The sequence below is a fragment of the Atractosteus spatula genome, chromosome 8 (assembly GCF_055471065.1).
Source record: "Atractosteus spatula isolate fAtrSpa1 chromosome 8, fAtrSpa1.hap1, whole genome shotgun sequence".
NCBI lineage: Eukaryota > Metazoa > Chordata > Actinopteri > Semionotiformes > Lepisosteidae > Atractosteus > Atractosteus spatula.
Window position 1 is genome coordinate 59,007,707 of NC_142713.1, and position 16,148 is coordinate 59,023,854.

Genomic DNA, 16,148 nt, shown 5'->3' on the forward strand with positions numbered 1-16,148 from the left:
GCCTGTCGGTGTAGTTCATTCCTTTATTCTCTGGAATGTGTCTGGTTGTTCTCTGGATTGATTTCAGAACAGCAATATCCTTTCAATAACGTGGTGACCGAAACTGAACACCGTATTCTAAATTATGCATTACTGGTGCATTATACTATATATTTTAACATAATATACCTTGACTCAACGCACACAGAAATGCCTCAACGCACACAGCCTTATACAGCTTTAGCAATACTGTAACTCATCGGTCATTACTAGTAAGCTCTTTTGAGTTTGAACGTAGGCGTTGTATAGACTACATTTCCCACAGTTCCTCGCTCCAGGGAAACAGGAAGTCATGGGGTGAATCACGGGATCCCCCAACCAAAAAAATTGGCACTTCATATTTGCTCGCCGTCACTGCAGCTGAGAAAACGGACTGTGGTGATGGCGGTGGAGACAGTCTCTCCGGATTGGGAGTTTGATCGTTTTGACGACGGGTCTCAGAGTAAGCGATCCCGTTTACGTGGGTTACGGCAGACGAAGTGCCGGAGAGTTTGCCGTTTTGTTGGTGCTTGTGTGAAAGCGGAACTGGTGAAGCTTGTTAGTTGTGTCTCGCACGGAAAGCTGGCAGTCAGCTGCGACCTGTGTTGTTTTCGTCTGCCGGGACGAGCCGCGGCAGCTCGAAGTAGCGTTTATTCATTGACAGCTGTGCAGCTGATATTTGTGAAGGCGCAGAAAGGCATAGCGCGACGAGTAAGGCGTTTCTGTACTTCCGAATTGGTGGGAGCAGAGCCGGCTGTCGTAATGCCAGAGTGATCAGAGCTGTCGCTGTGTTAAGAGCCTTTGGGCTTCGGCTGCCTGTCGTCCGAGGGCTTTCCGGGGAGACTCAGCTGTACGTCTGAAGGTGGGTCAGTGGTGTCGTGATTTGGGTGCTGTTTAGAGGTGCGTCTGGTTTCTGGACCTGGAGCTGTGTGTCGGCTCGGGTGGTGTGTCATGGGGACCCCCCCCCTCCTCCTGGCCCAGCGTGTAGCTCTGCTCCGCGGTGCCGATACGTCACGTCACTCCGCGGACACGGAGCAGCAGTGGTCGCCCATGCTGAGGGCGAGAGTCTGGGCTCTGAGGTCCAGGGCTGTCCTGGGCCGTGAGTCTCCACACCGGATATGCTGTGGGTTCAGAGCCCTCTCTCCTCTGAGGCGGCTGGACGCGATCGCCGGATCCAGCCTCCCAGACAGGCTCGATGGGTCGAATCTGTATCTGTGCTTATGTCCTGTGCACTTTCCCGGCCGTGTTCACCCGAGATTAGCACAGAATAAGCCGTTTCGCTTCTCCCTCGGTCTTTCGCATCAGCATTGTTATGCATGTAGTAATACTTCACCCTTTCTCGCCGTCGCAGCAGCTGAAAACGGGCTGCGGTGATGAATAATATGTTGCATAGTGAAGGAGTTGCACGCCTCATAATGCAACATATTATTCATCTAGAACGGCCTTGATTGAGCCGGGCTTACCTTTAGTACCCCTGAGGGAATTTGTCTTGCACATCAAGAGCTCGTAGCATGTAACGTGAATGACAAAAACACAATACAGCAACAATACAAACGACAATTAACCCCATCGCTCAATCAGAACTCAGTTATGCATCCTAAGATTGAAAGACAGACGATTAGCTAGTAAAGGGTCTAAAAACAATAACATGATCCCTACCTGCAAACTCTGTACATTGCTCAGCAATTGAATGCTTTTAGGTGTGAAGGAAATAAATGCTCTCTTAGTCTTTATGCGGGGGATCTGAATTTCTGGTACAGAGGGGGTAGTAGAGTATCTTCTCAAAAGATGAAAGGATGAGAGGGGTCGAGATTTGATCGCAAGATAAATAATCGCCCCATTAGGCGTGTTTTTGAGTTCAGGAATGCGCCGGTAATCTTGCCATTACTCTGTTTGACTTGATTTTGCTCTGCAAGGACACGGCATCTCCCCAGCTCTGAACACAAAAGGTTAGAATAAAACTTCCATAAGAAAAAGTGTCAGCATTGTGCTTTCAACATGGAAAAACCTTACCTCTGTATTGAAGGTCCAAGATCATTTATAATCAATAAAGATCTGGCTTTCGTTATCTCTTTAGAGAATAGAAGTTCTTTGCCATCCACTATGAAAACGAAAGGAAAGGGATCTGTAGCTTTTCGGTCAGCGGGTCAGGAGTTCTGGGGTCAGCCAGGCTCATGTTAAGGGGTCAGGGGCTCTGAGGTGATCTAGTGGACTGTGGTGGTCACTCTGTTCCTGTCCTGTGCCCTGTCTGCAGTCTCTCTTGCCTGTCCAGCCTGTCTTAAGCACAGGTCCCTGTAGCAGTGGTGGAGTGAGTGTCAGGAACAGTGAATGTGCAGGCTTTCATGTCCAAATTCATGGCCAGCAGCCATATCACTCTGCAGCTCACAACTGGCAACCCCCTGGAGCCCAGCAGGTGTGAGCCTGGTCAGTACCTGGATGGGAGACCCGCTGGGAAAAACTAAGGCTGCTGCTGGAAGAGGTGTTAGTGGGGCCAGCAGGGGGCGCTCACCCTGCGGTCTGTGTGGGTCCTAATGCCCCAGTAGAGTGACAGAGACACTATACTGTAAAAAGGTGCTGTCCTGAGACATAAATATGAAGTCCCGAATTGCTGTGGTCAGTAAAAATCCCAGGACGTTTCTTGAACAGACCCTGGTGGTGTGTGTACTTGTAATGACAAGAACTTGATTGTGTTGCGGCGGTTTCAGTGTGGTTGAAGGAAGTTCTGTCTAGCTGCTGTGAATGAACCCTTCTACGCGAGACTTGCAGTTCATTTTCCTAGGTCTAGAAAAAAAGAAGCCCAGGAGCTCGTTTCTTTTTTGACTTTGCAGTCTAGGTCAGGAGACACTGTAGTGCTGTTAGAATAATGGGTGAATTTACTGGGCATGTTGAACTGAAAGTAGAAGAGCTTTCACAGCCTTCTTATTCGATATGCAGTTCCAGTGCGGTGTTGTAGTAGTGTCACATTGCGACATCTTTTCCAGAAGGACCAGGAGGACACGCTGCCCTTGCTGATGGTCCTGTCTGTAGGAAAGGTGGCGTGGTAGCTTGTGGAAGGTAGTGTAACCATTTTGGAAGAATGAAGGGGACCGCAGTCCGTCAGCTCTTCTCTCTGTGTTTTGTGTCACACAGTGTGGAGAGGGCTTTGGCGTTGTGAGACGCACACTCAGGTAGTTTGTTGTGTTTAGGATGAAACGGCAGCTGCGCGCTCTAGTTTGTAAGGCAGGAGCACGTGCTGGGTATTCCTGCTTGGCCGTGTGTCTGGAGAGGCGGGCTGTCGGATATGTGGGACAGAGGCGCCCGCTCTCCTGCTCGACAGCAGCCTGGAGTGGAGCGTAGGAGTGTACCCCTGAAACACTGGTGGGCAAGCTGCCCAGCCCCCATGACACAGTCCCGGGATCCCCAGATAGCATCCCCAGGTCGCGCAAGAGATGAGCCGCGCAGGGCAGTGCGCAGGACGAGCAGTTCCACGGGGGCAGTCCTGTGAGGGGAACTGCCCCAGCCCTTGACGGTGTGGTCTTCCCAGCAGCTGCGGTGGCTCCGCGCTGCCGTGTGAGCAGGAGGAAGCCGGGGAAGGGGGTGCTCCGACAGCGCACTCAGATTTCCAGATGGCAGAGTTGTGTCCCGGAGACGCCCTGTAGGCAGGATTCCGATAGGAAGAAGAAGGCGGCCTATCTGAGCCCTGCAGCCTGAGGCTGTGCTGGATCGAGCTCTGCCGCAAGCCCAGCGCTGACTCCTGCTCGCTCTCGGGCGAGCTGGAAACTGGAATCTCTCACGTTTAGATCTGGGAGTCTTACTCCAGGACCGTTGCTTCTTTGCTATTGCTGGCGTTTCTGGGTGTTTGGGTGTGTTCGGGGGGGGTGGAGCATGAAGGGGGGAAGTGGGGGGGGGGTGTCTGTGGCACCTGGGCGCCCCCTCGGCCTGGCTGTGCCCCCGCTGAAGCCCTGCGCCTCTGCTTCTCAGAAATCCACGCGGAGGTGCAGCTGAAGAACTATGGCAAGTTCCTGGAGGAGTACACCTCCCAGCTCCAGGGAATCGAGGACGCCCTGGACGAGTCCATCGGAGACGTGTGGGACTTCACCCTGGATCCGATCACGCTGCAGGTACCCGTCTCGGGGCCTTCAGCCCGCTGGAGGGGAGGCAGTCTGAACCAGGGATCGAACCTGACAGGCAGACATGCTCATGGGCACATCACCAGGCAGTCCAGGGCACAGGAGGCCGGCAGCAGGAACTCTGCCACAAGCCTCGTGTGTCCCTGCTGTCTGTCCCCTTTATTAGGTCAGGAATGTGTTGATGTGGCAGGTGACTTAGACGGGCTCCCAGCAGCGCTGAAGAGGGGGAGCTGGGAGGTGTGAGACCCGCAGGCTGGGTAATTGTTGGACGCTGATGTGCATGTGCCCAGGTGCGCTCACTATCGCCCCCTGGCTGCCGGTGAATTATGCAGCACGGCGTCATGTCTAAGGCACAGTAGCTGTCTAGGGTGACATGACCGCAGATTAACAAGCTGGTTCCTCTGGGACCGAGCCAGAGCCGCGTTTTGTGAAGCCCTGTCTATGTCTTTCTGTTAACGCAGACGGCAGTGTGACGAGATGTGTTTTCTTGTCCTTTTCAGCTTCTTCCCTATGAACAGTCCTCTCTGCTGGAGCTGATCAAAACAGACAATAAGGTAAAACAAGCCAGGCGCCCTCTTCAGCTCACTTCTGTTTTGCAGATTGTGTTACTTGCCCTTCGTGGTGGCGTTTCGGTTATTCACAGCACCGGAGTCCCAGGCTCAGGTCCACCCTCTGGTGTCTGTCTGTGTGGAGTTTGCATGTTCTGCCTAGGATTTCTTCCGGGTCTCCGGTTTCCTCTCATTTTCCAGAGACATGCCAGCTAGTTTTGAGTGTCCCTTTTCCCTGTGCCTCCGTGCCCCCATGCCCTGAGCTCCTGGGATAGGTTCTCCTCACCAGGGGGGACAGTTCTACTGAAACTGGATGCGTGAATCTCTCGCTTATCTCATTGTTTTCTTTCCAGTTCAACCAGTCATATCTGCTTCCCTCTAGGTCTGCCTAGAATGAGTAGTATGGATGGGAGCATGTTCATTCAATTCTGATGTGTTGTTAGTGGCGAGGACATTATGAATGGCTGAATGGCTGGGTTCATGTAAGGTCAGGTTGCCCTGCTCTCCCTTATTGGAGCACGGTGTGGTATTAAAGTACTAATCTGGGGTGTGCAGTCCATGTGGAGAAGGAGGAGGAGGACCCCTGTCTTGGTGACAGGGGTACCTATAACACAGGTGTGTGGCCTGGAGTGGGTTACTGATTACTGGGTATCGCCTGGTGTTGCGGATTGTGCCAAGCGTAGGAGGTGAATGCCCAGGTCAGTGACCTTGTATTTTCTTGAACTTTAATGCTCTGACAAGCTCAGAGGAATATCATGACCTGCCAAGAGCTTTAGGATGATCTGTTTTTTATTCCATTTAAATTCCATTCCATCTGGGTTGTTTAATAATTTTATGTATATCTGATCAATCTTCGTTTAAAAAACTCTCACTCCTAAAATAAATGGACAGCCGCCAAGAACTACAGTAGCTCTAGTAAGTCCCTAATTAACCACAGGACTCTATTCTAAGTCACTGCTTTGCCACCACTGACTGGCGGATTTTGCGCAAAGCTTCCAGAAACTACATTAATCTGTACGCGGACTATGCTACTAGCTATATCAACAAGTGCGTAGAAGATGTTGTCCCCAGGATTACTGTTCGCACATAACCAAATCAAAAACCATGGGTAAATGGCGAAGTACGAGCTGAACTCGGAGCTAGAACGTCCGCCTTCAACTCTGGAGACAAGGACACGTACAGAAAATCCAGATCCGATCTCAGAAAAGCCACCAAAAAAGCCAAATATAACTCCGGGGTAAAACTGGAATCACACTATCATGACGCCTGGGACACTCGGAATATCTGGAATGGAATCCACACCATCACAGATTACAAACCAAAACACGGCACCACGACACACATCGCTTTTCCCCCCGATGAACTACATTCATTTTACGCACGGTTTGAAGTCCATAACACGGAACCAGTTAAGGAAATCCCAGTAAACCAGGGGGAACTCCCACTGTCTGTCTCCAGAGCTGACGTGTACAAGTCTTAAAAAAGACTGATCCACGCAAGGCTCCTGGCCCCGACGCTTTCCCTGTCGTGTCCTGAAGGCCTGCGCAGATCAACTAGCGGACATCTTCACGGACATATTTAATCTCTCCCTCACTCAATGCACGGTCCCCTCTTGCTTCAAGAAAACCACCATCATCCCGATCCAACTGCCTAAATGACTACCGCCCCGTTGCACTCACATCCATCAGCGGCTGATCAAAGCACACATCACCTCCTTACTGCCTGACACCTCGGATCCACTGCAGTTTGCATACCGACAAAACAGATCAACTGAGGACGCCATCGCCACTGCTCTACACACTACCCTCTCACACCTGGACAAGAGAGAAACGTATGTGAGAATGTTGTTTGTTGATTACAGCTCAGCATTCAACACCATGGTACCCTCAAGGCTTATCACCAAGCTCCAAGACCTCGGACTAAGCTCCTCTCTCTGCAATTGGGTCCTGGACTTTCTGATGGGCCGACCGCAGGTAGAAGGAGTAGGCACAAGTACATCCTCCACCCTGACTCTGAACATCGCTGCGAACACAGCCCTCTCCTCTACTCCCTATTCACCCACGACTACGTCGCCAGGAACAAAACAAACTCCATCATCAAGTTTGCGGACGATACAACGATCATCGGCTTGATCACGAACGGTAATGAGTCCACATACAGGGAGGAGGTAGAAACACTGACAGCATGGTGTCAGGACAACAACCTCTCTCTGAACACCAGCAAAACTACGGAGCTGATCGTGGACTACAGGAAGTCTCGAGGAACAGACCACGCACCCATTCACATCAGTGGGTCCGCAGTGGAGAGAGTCAACAGTTTCAAATTCCTAGGTGTCAACTTTACAGACAATCTAACCTGGACCCACCACACCAACCTCGTAGCCAAGACAGCACGGCAGCGCCTATTCCTCCTCCGCAGACTAAAGAAGTTCGGCATGCCGTCTCATCCTGACCAACTTCTACAGGTGCACCACTGAAAGCATCCTAACCAGCTGCATCACTGCCTGGTGTGGTAGCTGCTCCGCCTGAGAGCGCCAGGCACGCCGGAGGATGGTGAAACTGACTCAAAACACTATCGGCTGCGCGGTACCCAACATCGAGGATATCTACTCTGTTAGATGCCTCAGGGACGCCAGGTCTATCCTCAGGGACCCCATTCACCCTAACCACAACTTGCTCTCTCTACGACCATCCGGAAAACCGTACCGAAGTATACAGACCAAGACCACCAGGTTTCGTCACATCTTCTTCCCCCGGGCAGTAAGACTGCTCAACAGCCAACCACAGCAGACACCTGCAGTTACCTCCTTGAATTGACAGGGGGCACCAGCGCCCTCCCTGTCACTTGCACTCTCAGGACACATACGAAGAGCGCTAAATACCTCCTACCCTTGTGTTACTTTCGCACAATCTGTAAATTGTACTGTAAATTGCAAACTGTGTCATTTATTGTATCCTAATTTTTTTCTTTTAGTTAATCCAATCCCTATAAATTCCTTTCCTTCTACTCTTCTATCCCTCTTAACAAGCTCGCGGACAACCCCGCTGTATGCTGTACTGTTCGTGCATTGATAAATAAACCTTGATTGATTGATTGAGGTACAGTGTAATTCTGTTTGTAATTGAGTTGTATCACCTGCAGAATTGTACTTGACATGTAATAACAGTGAAAGATATCTTTAATTGTCTGGTGACCATTTCTTGTTTTTTTTAAACAAGCTCAGACATATTTGTTCTTATATTGCATGTCTGTGATTATAATGGTAATAACTGTAGCATATTTTGTAACAGTAGCTGGAGCATCAAAGTTATTTCAAATCACACAGCAGCTGTAACTATAACTAAAGCATGGGTGTGGTTCATTGGCTGACCTGTTTCCATCAAGACTGCTGTAATGGAGTAGGAATACATGCTTGTTATCATTCCCCTTATCCTCTTGACTGGGGGGAAAAAAGAGTTGCTGAGCTGCTCTTGAGGTGGAGTTTAGTAACAATGATGATTTTCTCTGCAGGTCCTTAATAAAGTAATCACTGTGTATGCTGCTCTGTGCTGTGAGATTAAGAAGCTGAAACATGAGGTGGGAGAGTTTTAATTGATTGTTTTAATTGATTGAGTAAAGCATAAATGAGTGTTGATCCTTGTGAGGGATCAGTCCTTCAGACTGTTGATTAGGATTCACCCCAGTGTTGAGCCCAGGTTTTAGATTAGTGGTGATGTTAGTGTAGAGCTCAGACTCTAGGTTATTGTTAATCTCATTGTAGAGCTCAACCTCTAGCTCAGGGGTAAATCCCTGCGTTGACCTCGCACTGTTGATTAGAGCTTTAAAATAAGAATATCTTTTTTTTAAACATCGAAGAATTCGGACGTGTTTCCTGCCAGCCCCCTTCTGTATCCGACAGTTTCTGCCCGTTTATTGTTTGCGCCTCGGGTGCAATTCCTCACGTCAGCAGCTCTCGTGACCGGACGCTCGAGTGACTGAAATCTCTCCTTGCAGGCGGAGAGCCGGTTTTACAGCGGGCTGCTGTACTACGGTGAAGGAGGTAGGCAGGCCGGCCGGTGTTTATACGGGTGTCTGTGCCAGGGGTTGCAGAAAGAGCTCAGGTTCACTGTGGCGGAGGGAATATCGCTGTATTTCACCGAGAGCCAGTTCCTCCCAACCTGTGCTCTTTCCGAAGCGCTCCTGCCTTCTCCTGCCCAGTGTAGAGCGAGTGTGGGAATCCTGGGGGTGAGAGGAAGGCCAGGGGTTCATCATGCCTGTCTTTGCAGCTTCGGAGGCCAGTGTGGTGGAGGGGGAGGCCCAGATCCAGATGGGCAGGTTCATCTCCTTTCTGCAGGTACGGGAAGCCCAGGGCAGCTGCAGCTGCAGGCCTGCGTGTGGCTCAGCTTGTCTAGAGAGGAGGCCTCTGGGTAGTGACTGCCTGCCTTCTGCTCTCCCCGCTGTGCGCAGGAGCTGTCCTGCTTCGTGGCGCGGTGCTCGGAGGTGGTGGTCAACGTGGTGCACCAGCTGGCCTCGCTCTACAGCAGCAGCAAGTAAGACGGCCGTCACCTGGCGCCCCCCCCCTGCTCTTCCAGCGGCGGCCCCCGGACCGAGCTGGTGCGGTCAACGCTAGCCTTGTGTTTCTTCTGTTTCAGGAGCGCAACCAAAATCATCGAATCGTCTGGAGTCCATTTTCAGGTACGAGACCGAATCAATCCCCTTTCCTTCGACGTACAGTACTTGCCCCTGCTCGGAGCGCTCGGTTGAGACGGGGGGCCCGGTGTCGTGGCTGCCATTGCTTGTGGAGGGCGCAGGAGGAGTCTTAGCTCCGTAAAGTTGCCCCCCTACAAACAGCACAACCAATGAAAGCCGCCTCATTCATTCGTGGTGTGTTTGTGCTGTTGAAAGTAGTGTTTGTGCTGCTTTCGTTTCCGAGATATAGCGCCTTTGTTTTTTCGGGGTCATGATGTCACTCACCTCCCCACGACGTTGTAGGGAAACCAGACCGGTCTCGTTTGTTAGTGCTACGTTTGTGCCGTTGAAAACAACATCGTAGGGGAACTGGACCGGTCCCATCAGTGTGTGCCGAGTTTGTGCCGTTGCCTGTGGAGGGCCCTGGTCTTCACCGGCCTGTCGCCCCTGTCGCCCTGTCTCTGCAGACGGTGTACGAGCACCTGGGCGAGCTGCTGGTGGTGCTGCTGACCCTGGACGAGATCGTGGAGCACCACGCCACGCTCAAGGAGCACTGGAAGATGTACAAGAGGTGGGCGGGCCGGAGGCGCGCGGGATCCCCGGAGCCCGAGACCCATCCTGCTCCGCGGCAGCTGACCTAGTCTCCCGCCCTCTTCCCCCCCCCAGGCTGCTGAAGTCTGTCCACCACAACCCCTCCAAGTTCGCCGTGCAGGAGGAGAAGCTGAAGCCCTTCGAGAAGTTGCTGCTGAGGCTGGAGGGGCAGCTGCTGGACGGCATGATTTTCCAGGTCTCCCGGCTCCGTCACGCGTGTGGGACAGGGCTGAAGTCCGGGCCGGCCGCAGGAGTGTGGGAGCGGGGGAGTGTTTTTCACGGTGCTGTCTGTCCGTCTGTCTCCCGCTCAGGCCTGCGTGGAGCAGAGGTTCGATAGCCACGGAGAGGGGGTGCCAGTCTCCAAGAACAGCGCTTTTGCTGAAGAGTTCGCCCACAACATCCGCACGATTTTCGCCAATGTGGAGTTAAAGCTGGGTAATGGCTGTTTTTATATTAATGATCAGCTTTATTTTATATAATAATGATCTTCTACACTTCTATAGCGTTTTTCTGGACAGTCCAGTGCAGGGACTCCAGGACAGGAGTAATGTGATCACTTTCTGTAGACCTGGTCAGGATTTGGTCTGCCAAATTATGGACATACTGAAGTTTGTTCAGTGTGGATTTAGATACTGCAGCTACTGCAGTAGGGCATTACAATAATCAGGTGGGTGGCTGCGTCAGCATGCGTAGGCTGCAAAGGTACAGGTAACAGGTTAATTCCTTGCTGAAAAGAGAAGAAAGGAAACACAACATTTCGGCTGTGGAGCGTGTGGGTGTGGAAGAAGGCGGCTCCACAGCCGAAATGTTGTGTTTTCAGCAGGGAATAAACCTGCTACTTGTTCCATTCCAATAATCAACTCTAGAGAAGACAAATGTATCCACCAGATTTTCTTCAACAGTCAGAGAAATACAGGGTGTAGTCGGTGGGATATTTTTGAGATGGAAGAATAATGTTTTATGATGTGTTGCGCATGTACTGTATCATGTGAAAGTGTGAGAGTTGTGCTGTGTGTAGAGAAATAAAGTCCTAGTGCTCCTTCCGGGGCCTTCATGTTGCTCTCCTGTGGAAAGAAAGAGTGCCACCAGTGCCTTTAAGACTGAGAACAGGAGGCTCTTACACAGAGGGTGGCGGGAGTATGGAACAAGCCGCCCAGCCATGTGGTTGAAGCCAACACCCTGGCTTCTTTCAAGACACAGCTGGATGAGGCCCACGGCGAGCAGCTGAACGAGCTAGTTGGGCCACACTTGTAAAGCGTCTTATGTGAATTAAGCAAATTGTTTTTTTTGATAAATGGGTATAGTTATTTTTCAGAAATATTTTTTTCTAAACCTGAAGAAGGCTCCACAGCCAAAACGTTGTTTCCTTTCTTCTCTTTTCAGCATGGAATAAACCTGTTACTTGTACCTTTGCAGCCTGGCGCATGGTGACGCAGCCATCCACCTGAACTACTGTTGTAATGTTATACCATCTGTGTCATATAGGTATTACATAGTGAATGTCAAGGAAGTGACATTTGATGTCATTAAACGGTTGTTGCCGGGTCACCAGCTCCCCCTGCTAGAGTTCAGCCTGCTCTCTCCTCGTGTCCAGGCGAGCCGTCTGAAATCGACCAGCGGGACAAGTACGCGGGAGTCTGCGGGCTGTTCGTGCTGCACTTCCACATCTTCCGCTCTGTCGATAAGAAGCTTTATAAAGCCCTGCTGGACATCTGTAAAAAGGTCAGTTCGAACTCTTATTTTTGTTGTCTGATTGGTCTTCTTGGGCACTGACATCTGATTCAGTTTTGAAGCTCTTCAGGGTCCGGCCACACTGGTGTGGTCTCCCTAGTGTGTGTTCATAACTGAAGCACTGTGGAAGGGTGAAAGTCGGGGCGGTGAGGTGGGGGACACGTGCTCGACGGGTCGTTTTTGCAGCTCAGGAAGGAATCTTGTGGGGACCCGAAGCTCCTGTCTAACTCTTCTGCCTCCCTGCAGGTGCCCGCAGTGACGCTCACTGCCAACATCATCTGGTTCTCCGACTCCTTCCTGCTGAGCAAGGTGCCGGCTGCCGCCAAGCTCCTGGACAAGAAGAGCCTGCAGAGCACCCGGGCCCAGAAGGAGAGCTTCCTGCCGCAGAAGGCCCAGACGCTGGCCAGGTGGGACCCTCCCCTCTGCCCCGCCGCCGGCTCTGGCGTTCCCCGCGCAGTGGAGCTCCAGACACCAGGACAGTCTGTGCCAGGGCAGCTTCGATGTGCCCTGGCAGCTCGGGGTGGCCCAGCGCCCTGTCAAGCCTCTCCTTGATTTTGACGGTTAAATCTGTCGAAATAAATAATGACGTGCAGGCCCCGAATACGCATACAATACTGTACATGCACTTCGAGGTCTTTGGCCCGAGCCGGGCGCAGGTCGGACGCAGTTCAGCGAGATGGGCGGCCCGGGGCTGGCGAGACCTCTGCACCCGGCACTGAAATCGCCCTGTCCTGCCCAGGGTGCCCTGGGGCTGGCGCGCAGCTCCAGCTCTTTGGTTTGCGTGTGTACTGCGTCCTCCTTGCTACAGTCTGTTGAGAGTGTGCCCTCCTGTGGGATGACAGTGTGGTTTGGCAGCAGCTCGCTGTCTGACCGGAAGGCGTTACAGGGGGTGGTCAGGTCAGCCCAGTCCGTCATTGGGGTACAGCTCCCCTCTACTGTGGACATTTTACAACTCGCTGTCTCAGGAAGGCTGGAAGTATCGCTCAGGATACCAGTCATCCTGGTTTCTCCCCCCTTGCCTCTGGTCAGTGTTATAGGAGCATAAAGGCACGACCCTCTAGATTCAGTGACGGTTTGTTCCCACAAACTGTCAGGTTACTGAACTCTACCCCTACCACTTTCTCACACTGGTGTTTGTTTTCCTCGCACTGCTTGTCTGACTTTTTTTTTTTAAGATGTGTGTTATTTAACTTGTTGTTGCTCCTGCTGCTGCTCTGTGTTTATGTTTTTAGTGATTCCTTTAATGTCTTTGTATTTACTGGAGCATACGTGCAAAATAAGCATTTCATTGCACTTGTGCACATGGCAGGTGAACTGAACTGAGTTCCCTGCTTGAGCTGTCTGTGCTCCCGCTGCAGGGACGTGCAGTCTTACTACGTGTTTGTGACCTCGTGGATGATGAAGATGGAGTCCGTGTTGTCCAAGGAGCAGAGGACTGAGAAATTTGCCGAGGACTTGAACAGCAGGTGCAACATCTTTGTCCAGGTAAGGAGGAACAGACAGTCAGGAGGCGTCCAGGTAATCAGAAAACGTTAGTTCATTGGATGATTGAGCAGGTGCAGAAACCAAGCGGAGTCCTGCAGATTCCTCCTTTTCCGATTGCTCTTTTCAGCACTGCTCTCCGGTGGCGGACAGTCCTGCTGTCTCTTGTCCTAGCGGTGAGGTCAAATCGGTGCCTGTGTTTCTGATCCAGGTGTCAAGATGTGTAAAACATTTCTTCTGGTGCAGGACAGGTGTTTCCACTAGTGAACTACTGGAACGGGGGGGTTAAAAACAAACGTAGCTGCTCCTTTTCGGGTGCTGATCCCGTTGTCGTCCTCCAGGGCATTCTTTACGCCTACAGCATCAGCACCATCATCAGGACCACGATGAACCTGTACATGTCCATGCAGAAGCCCATGACCAGGACGTCGGTGAAGGCTCTGTGCAGACTTATAGAGCTGCTCAAGGTATTTGGCAGTGAGCTCCAGTGAGCTTTTAGACCCTAGTTTGAGTTTATATTTCATGCTTGTCAATGAGGTTTTGTGCTCTATGTGACTTGAAAGTACAGGAGGGTCTCAGCATCTTCAAATTTAACATCTGCGGAATCGCTTCTTCGTGATTCTGTCTGGCTGATGGGGTCTCGGAGTGCAGAACAGCAGAGTGGGATGAAACCGAGCCTGAGGCCGTTAAGAACAACTTTCAAATTAGCAGCACAACAGACTGGGGTCCTGAGACGAGTGCAGATAGCAAGTGAGAGTCTCTCCCTGCCCCCTGGCCAAGCACCATCTGCCCAGCACCCGCACCCCAACATGCTCTTGTTTTCATACTGTACCGATGCTCCAGGTTCTGTGTCAGCAGTGTGGGGAGTGACAGGCATGAGGCGGCTGTACAGGCTCTCTGACAGTCTTATATCTGGTTTCATTACAGTGAGGAGAGCTGATCACAGGGGCAGAGAGAGAAAGTGCAGGCTGGATGCAGAGGAGGGATTCATGAAGTTGATCTAATTGCTGTAAATTTATAACTGTAGTATATTATGCAGTGGTATAGGGGTGGGGTTGATTATATTTCAGAGAATTTGGCTGTTCTTGACAGTTCTCTGCACTGAACCCTTCGAAATATTGAGATATAATTGTCTTGAACTGTATTAAAGTAAACTTCAGCATTGAGTCTAAATGTAGTTTTTGAATGTCAGCCAGTGCTCAGTAGCTCCATTCTGTTCCTTGTGCGTAGCACCCCCCCGACATACTGTCCCAGAGAGACATAACCCCAGTTATGCCGTCCCCTGTCATGGTGTCTGCCCCCATCACGCCCGCCTCCCAGTCACAGCTGCCCCCAGACGCGCTTGCTGCCCCCCAGTCACGGCTGCCCCCCAGTCACAGCTGCCCCCAGATGCGCTGTCTGTCCCCATCATGCCCGCCCCCCAGTCACAGCTGCCCCCGGACGCTCTGGCTGCCCCCCAGTCACAGCTGCCCCCGGACACTCTGGCTGCCCCCCAGTCACAGCTGCCCCCGGACACGCTGTCTGCCACCATCACGCCTGCCCCCCAGTCACAGCTGCCCCCAGATGCCCACTGCCATCACAGCTGCCCCCAGACTCGCTGGCTGCCCCCCAGTCACAGCTGCCCCCCAGTCACAGCTGCCCCCGGACGTGCTGTCTGCCCCTGGTCTGCGGAGCAGAAGAATACAGGTTGTGTGGAGCGCACACAGTCAGCGCTGCTGTTCTCTGCCCACAGGCCATAGAGCAGACATTTCACCGGCGCTCCATGGTAGTGGCCGACTCCGTGTCCCACATCACTCAGCACCTGCAGCACCAGGCGCTGATCGCCCTGGCCACGGCCAAGGTAGGACATCGCCAGCAGGGGGCGGGCAGGAGCTCGGCACGCTTCTGCTCGCACTCTGTCAGAGTGGCTGCTGAAAGGATTATTCACTCTTACTTCTTGAGTATGTGTGTCTGTTCCCCATCATGGTCTTCTCTGTTCAGGATCAGAAAGATTCCTTCAGCCTGTCACGGTGGGACGTTCTCTTAAGCCTCAAACTGAACCTTTGCTTTACAATATCGCTAACGGCGAAAGGGGTGCAAGCTGGTTTCTGATGCTGTGTGAGGTACCCCTGAGGGAAAGTGTGGAACCACAGGCTGCTTTTACCCCCTTCTGTTCTGCCGGCTTGTTTCCAGAACATAGGGTCTTTTTTAAACCTTCTCCTCTGCGCTCCACGGACTGAGTGCGACTCCCTGTGACTCCCCTTTGCAGAAGAGAGTGATCTCGGACAAGAAGTACAGCGAGCAGCGACTGGATGTGCTGTCAGCGCTGGTCCTGGCGGAAAACGTGCTCAACGGCCCCAGCACCAAGGAGAGGAGGCTGGTGGTCTCGCTGGCCCTCAGCGTGGGCACGCAGATGGTGAGTCGCTCCTGCAGGGGGGCCAGACTATGATCTAGGACACTGAAGGATAATAAAAATAAGCTTTATTTGATATAGTTCCTTTAAAGGTGGCTTCTCAAAGCGCTTTACAGAAAGACAACAACAACAAAAAAGATACACAAGATAAACATGATGAGAATACACAGAGGAGACAGTAGATGGTGGTGCTAAATACAGCAGGAGCAGAGGGGTAAAGTAAAGGCTCTTCTAAAGAAGAGGGATTTGAGTCTGGATTTGAAGGAGTTTAGAGAAGGTGACTCTCTGGTATCTGAGCTCCAGACCTTTGGGGCGCAGCAGGAGAAGGCCCGGGATCTTCTCGTTTTCCTTTTCTCTTCCTTCTAATCTTATGTGTGTGTATTTGAGTGTGATGAAATCCGATGTCAGATTTAGAGCAGGTTCACCCCAGATGGAATATTGAGCAGCGGGAGTAGAGTTTAACAGCAGGGGCTGATGGCTAGAGACCACCCAAGCGTGCTGTTGGGGGCTATGAAGCATTCCTGGATTCCACTTATCTACTTGTTGTTATAATTGTTATTATTGTTATTACTATTAATATTGTTAATGGAGAGAATACAGTACTTTATT

The 16,148-nt window shown here is 51.7% G+C and overlaps 1 protein-coding gene across 2 annotated transcripts in view; it reads left to right on the forward strand.

Annotated features, from left to right (window-relative positions):
• Positions 1-377: 377 nt before the first annotated feature.
• washc4 (WASH complex subunit 4) overlaps positions 378-16,148 on the forward strand; it is a 31,208-nt gene continuing 15,437 nt past the window's right edge. For both annotated transcript variants that reach the window (XR_016091480.1, XM_088923719.1), the window contains exons 1-17: positions 378-481; positions 3,979-4,118; positions 4,628-4,681; positions 8,186-8,251; positions 8,669-8,714; positions 8,941-9,008; positions 9,122-9,204; positions 9,307-9,349; positions 9,811-9,914; positions 10,010-10,130; positions 10,246-10,369; positions 11,529-11,656; positions 11,912-12,072; positions 13,024-13,150; positions 13,489-13,614; positions 14,880-14,987; positions 15,396-15,542. Coding sequence is in view for 1 of the 2 variants with exons in the window: in XM_088923719.1 (XP_088779845.1) it covers positions 421-481; positions 3,979-4,118; positions 4,628-4,681; positions 8,186-8,251; positions 8,669-8,714; positions 8,941-9,008; positions 9,122-9,204; positions 9,307-9,349; positions 9,811-9,914; positions 10,010-10,130; positions 10,246-10,369; positions 11,529-11,656; positions 11,912-12,072; positions 13,024-13,150; positions 13,489-13,614; positions 14,880-14,987; positions 15,396-15,542 (1,707 nt within the window). In the remaining variant the exon portion in view is untranslated. The remainder of the gene's footprint in view (positions 482-3,978; positions 4,119-4,627; positions 4,682-8,185; positions 8,252-8,668; positions 8,715-8,940; positions 9,009-9,121; positions 9,205-9,306; positions 9,350-9,810; positions 9,915-10,009; positions 10,131-10,245; positions 10,370-11,528; positions 11,657-11,911; positions 12,073-13,023; positions 13,151-13,488; positions 13,615-14,879; positions 14,988-15,395; positions 15,543-16,148) is intronic.